We start from the raw sequence: 5,915 nt of genomic DNA on the forward strand, positions 1-5,915 counted from the left end.
TGTGTGTGTGTGTGTGTGTGTGTGTGTGTGTGTGTGTGTGTGTGTGTGTGTGTGTGTGTGTGTGTGTGTGTGTGTGTGTGTGTGTGCGTGTGTGTACTGCACACTACACACTATACATTACACTACACACTATACACTATACATTATACACTACATACTACACACTACACATTATACACTACACACTATACACTACACACTACACACTGCACACTACACACTATACACTACACACTACACATTATACACTACACACTATACACTACACGTTATACACTACACACTACACACTACACACTACACACTACACATTATACACTACACACTATACACTACACACTACACATTATACACTACACACTACACACTACACATTACACACTACATACTACACACTACACACTACACATTATACACTACACACTATACACTACACACTACACACTACACACTACACATTATACACTACACACTACACACTACACACTACACACTATACACTACACACTACACACTATACACTACACACTATACACTACACACTTCACACTACACACTACACACTACACAACACACTAATACTACACATTATAAACTATACACTACATACTACACACAACACACACTATACATTATACACACACTACACACTATACAATATACACTACACACTACACACTACTAACTACACATTATACACTACACACAATACACTACACACTACACACTACACACTACACATTATACACTACACACTACACACTACATACTACATACTACACATTATACACTACACACTACACACTACACACTACACATTATACACTACACACTACACATTATACACTACACACTACACATTATACACTACACACTATACACTACACATTATACACTACACACTATACACTACACACTACATACTACACACTACACACTACACATTATACACTACACACTATTCACTACACACTACATACTACACACTACACACTACACATTGTACACTACACACTACACATGATACACTACAAACTACACACTACACATTATACACTACACACGACACACTACACAATATACACTACACACTATACACTACACACTACACACTACACAATATACACTACACACTATACACTGCACACTACACACTACACATTATACACTACACACTACACACTATACACTACACACTACACATTATACACTACACACTACACATGATACACTACAAACTACACACTACACATTATACACTACACACTACACATTATACACTACACACTACACATGATACACTACAAACTACACACTACACATTATACACTACACACGACACATTATACACTACACACTACACATTATACACTACACACTACACAATATACACTACACACTATACACTACACACTATACACTACACACTATACACTACACACTATACACTGCACACTACACACTACACATTATACACTACACACTACACACTATACACTACACACTGCACATTATACACGACACACTACACACTACACAACACACTAATACTACACATTATAAACTATACACTACACACTACACACAACACATTATACACTACACACTAGTGTTGTGGTGGTCAAGACCGGTCTTGGTCTCGAGACCAAATTTTAAAGGTCTTGGTCTTGTCTCGGACTCTGAAGCATTTTGACTCGGTCTTGTCTCGGACTCGGGCTGCCCGGACTCGGGCTGCCCGGACTCGGGCTGCCCGGACTCGGAATTTTCCGTCAAGACCGTTCGAGACCAGCACTAATTCCTGCTATTTTTAAACTTTTTTATAATGTGATAATAACACGGAGAAGAACAGGATAAAACAATCCTTTATTCATTATTTAATCCACCCCGTATAATGACCACAACCTTCCTTATTGTGACTGAGTGACGTGTGTGACACTCATACTTGTGTGGCTGCGGTGTCAGTTTGGACCGCGGAGCGCAAGGGAGATATGAACTAATCACCGGTAAAAATCCCAGTAAAACTCCTGAAAACAATCACTAGTAATAAATATTATCTCCCTGGTAAAGACAGTAGCTCTAATAACAGGTAAAATGATAAACTGATGATATTACAGCCTGTGAAGGCTGGATAGGGGACGCACTTACTCTGCTTCTGGGTCCTAGTGCCAGCCGGGCGGTGAAGCCTGTTCCGTTTACCATGTTTACTGAGGTCCGTGTGTGTTTAATAAGTTTGTGTGTGTTTAATAAGTCCGTGTGTGTCCGTGTGAAAGTCTGCATGTTTATGCATCTGTCCATTCACTCTTTTCATTATATCCATGTCTTTTAAGGCTTTATTACATAATGTCGGCTGTAGTCCGGGCCGCCGCCATCTTGGTTTATGTCGTCACCAGCGCGTCATCGCGGCAGAGTTGCACTCAAATAATATTAAATATTTTTAAAGTGGTGTTTTTTTTGTGACTTTAGACTCCAATTACATGTATGTATATACAGTTTTTCTCGATTGCTAAAGCACAATTTCTAGATCTCTGAGCACAATGACCAGTTGCCTAAACACTTTAATAAATCTGGCCTCTAGTTGGCTTAACTATAAACACATTTCACCTCAATCTCCAATTTCACAAAACTCTGAACACATTTGCATTTGCCAAAACACATGTTGCAGAACTCTAAACACATTTGCACTGCTCTAAACACATTCACACTTATGCTAAACACTTTCACACTTGCTAAAACACACTTTTGCTCACACAATGCAAAATGGTAGACTCAGACATCAAAAGTTGAACACAATGAAAGCACGGGTGTCATTGCTTAAACACTGTGACTCAAAATTGAAGACACATGTGACACCATCCATATTGGCCGCTTGAGAATGCACAACGACTCAAAATTGAAGACACCTGCCAATGATGTGACAACACCTATATAGGCCAGTTTAGAATGCACAGTTTGCTGAAGGTGCCAAACGGCAACAGAATGTACAGAGGCGGAGTTCGTGTCAGAGGAGGGCGAGGAGCAGGCCAAGGAGGGCGAGGAGGGAGAGGAGGAGTGCAAAGAGGAAGAGCAAGACAACCACGTACAATCATCACAGATGAAATGCGAGCTACTGTCATTGACCATGTCATTGTCCATGGAATGTCACTGAGAGAAGCTGGACTAAGAGTCCAACCCAACCTCAGCAGGTTCTCAGTGTCCACCATAATTCGGGCATTCAGACAACACAACAGGTATGTACTGTAGTTACTTTGTCTAAATGTTTGTAGCCCACAATCTAAATTGGTTTCACCACATTACGTTTGCTTTGGGAGACTGGACATTTCCATTGATGTTTGTATTGTAGATTGTAAGTCTTTTTTTGAAGAGTGAAAGCATATTTGTTTCTATAGGGTTGAAAGATTGCCACATCATGGTGGAAGGGCTCCCCTATTTACAGCACAGCAAGAGATCCTCATTGTGGACATGGTCCGGGAAAACAACATCATCAGACTCAGGGAAATAAAGGAGAGAGTCATAGCTGACAACATAAATTTTGGAGGTATTGACAGAGTCAGTTTGGCCACCATAGACAGAGTCCTCCGTCGCCAGAAGCTACGCATGAAGCAAGCTTATAGAGTTCCCTTTGAGCGTAACTCGGACAGAATCAAAGAGCTACGTTTCCAGTATGTGCAAGTAAGTATACATACGGGTATACAATGTTGATTGTTCACAGTACAGTGGGTGTACAAGCTCACTGTACTGCACAGTAGCCCACAGTGTACTGTAGTACTCCTTCTGTGACACTACCCATACTCTATTCATTTCCACAGAGAATCTTGGGGTTGGACGCCATGATGAGACAACATGAATACATCTTCCTGGATGAGGCTGGCTTCAACCTCACCAAGAGACGGAGGAGAGGCCGTAACATAATTGGCCAAAGAGCAATTGTGGACGTTCCTGGCCAACGTGGGGGGAATATCACCCTATGTGCAGCCATGACCTCAGAAGGGCTTCTCCACAGGCAGGCTCTCCTTGGGTCCTTCAACACCCAGCGTCTCCTCACATTCCTGGGAGACCTACGGGACATCCTGATTGACCGTGAGCAGCAGAATCTGGTTCCAGCACAGCCTCCTCCCATCTATGTCATCATCTGGGACAACGTCAGTTTTCACCGCACCAACCAGATAAGAGAGTGGTTCAATATACACCAACAATTCCTCAATGTATGTCTGCCACCCTACTCACCTTTCCTCAACCCCATAGAGGAGTTCTTCTCATCATGGCGGTGGAAGGTGTATGACCGGCAACCATATAGTAGAGAGAACCTCCTCAGGGCCATGGACCTGGCCTGTGATGATGTGGGGGATTACTCAGGCTGGGTCCGGCATGCCAGAGCTTTCTTCCCCCGCTGCCTGGCGAGGGAAAACATAGCCTGCGATGTGGACGAGGTCCTGTGGCCTGACCCCACCCGACGACGTGATGCGCAGGCCCGTGCACAGTCCCCCGCACAGCCCCCCCCACAGGCCCCCGCACAGGCCCCCCCACAGGCCCCTGCACAGGCCCCCCCACAGACCCCATAGAACCTCTTTACTGTAAGAATTTGTGACATGTATCCCCATGTATGCTTTTGTTCTCTTTTGAAATTTGTTTTGGAAAAAGTATGTTTGTACAGGTTGTCAATAAATGAGGTTCCCCTAAAAATAATCTGTGACTTACTATTGATTACTATACAGATGTGATTACTATACAAATGATGGGGTACTGAGAACATCACACCCTGAACATTGTGTTTTCAATTTTTATTGAAGTGTGTGATAGATATCCAATAGTGTTTACATTTTTGCAAGCTGTGAGGACCATTTTGTTGTCAAAGTTTGGTTTTGGCCATAGGAGCAACAGTTTTGTGGTGAAAGTTTGGGTTTTGGAGTGAGAGTTTCGTTTTGTAAAGAGACTGCGAGTTTTTGTGGAGCTAGCTTGAGAAAAGTGTTTTGTGTTTAGAGTTTAGAGAAAATGGAGGGCAGTTTCCTGAAATGTGTCCTGACATTCGAGAAAAACTGTAATATGTTCCCCACAATATAAACAGGTTCAAAATATAATTATTTTTTATAGTTTCTGTTTCCACTGTATCCAGAATAATAATATATATATATATATATATATATATATATATATATATATATATATATATATATATATATATATATATATATATATATAAGAACTATTGATTAATTTGTTACATGACTTTTCCAGGGTTTGAGTTTGTTTTATTTAGTTTCACATCTACATGTAGCTCTATGTTTTTTACACTGATGACAACTTGTTTTTAGTTTTATTTCAGAAAGTTTCACTTTTACAGTTACAGTTGGAAATCTTTGTGAATTTAATATCCAGTTATATTACAAACCAAATTAAACTATATCAACTAAGTGAATTAATAAAAATAACCTGTTTAAAGGCTTTTTCAAACTAAAATCTTATCTTGTGAAATCTGTGACCTGTTAAACCTGAACAACTGAAAGAATCAGAATCAAGAATCATTATTTCTTGGCAGAAATGCTTTTAAACACTTGCTGTACATTCAGCTGACATAAAAATCTTGTTTTCAAATATGTAGAATAATTGTGAATTTATCAGTAGTAGTTTTAATATTTTAGGTAATTTTTTGCAGGCACCTTTTTTTTTTGTCCGTCAAATGTATTTAAAATAAACTAAAATTAAAGAGAGATGTTATTTAACTGTTGAACCTTGCCATAATTTTATTTATTTATTTATTTTTTTAAATTGAAAAAAAAATGTTTATGGTCTTGGTCTCGGCTTGTCTCAGTCTTGGTCTTGACTCGGTCTCGGCTCCCGAAAGTCTTGGTCTTGTCTTGGTCTCGGTACATGCTGGTCTCGGGCAAGTCTTGGTCTCGGATGGTGTGGTCTTGAACACA

At 40.2% G+C, this 5,915-nt stretch overlaps 1 protein-coding gene across 1 annotated transcript; it reads left to right on the plus strand.

Annotated features, from left to right (window-relative positions):
* Positions 1-3,046: 3,046 nt before the first annotated feature.
* On the plus strand, positions 3,047-4,683 carry LOC114460028 (uncharacterized). The gene is made up of 3 exons (XM_028442069.1): positions 3,047-3,227; positions 3,387-3,669; positions 3,807-4,683. Exons 1-3 carry the CDS (start codon positions 3,097-3,099, stop codon positions 4,557-4,559), a joined length of 1,167 nt encoding a protein of 388 aa, XP_028297870.1. The 5' UTR covers positions 3,047-3,096; the 3' UTR covers positions 4,560-4,683.
* The last annotated feature ends 1,232 nt before the right edge of the window (positions 4,684-5,915 follow it).

The sequence above is a fragment of the Gouania willdenowi genome, unplaced genomic scaffold, assembly GCF_900634775.1.
Source record: "Gouania willdenowi unplaced genomic scaffold, fGouWil2.1 scaffold_376_arrow_ctg1, whole genome shotgun sequence".
In the NCBI taxonomy this organism is placed as follows: Eukaryota; Metazoa; Chordata; class Actinopteri; order Blenniiformes; family Gobiesocidae; genus Gouania; species Gouania willdenowi.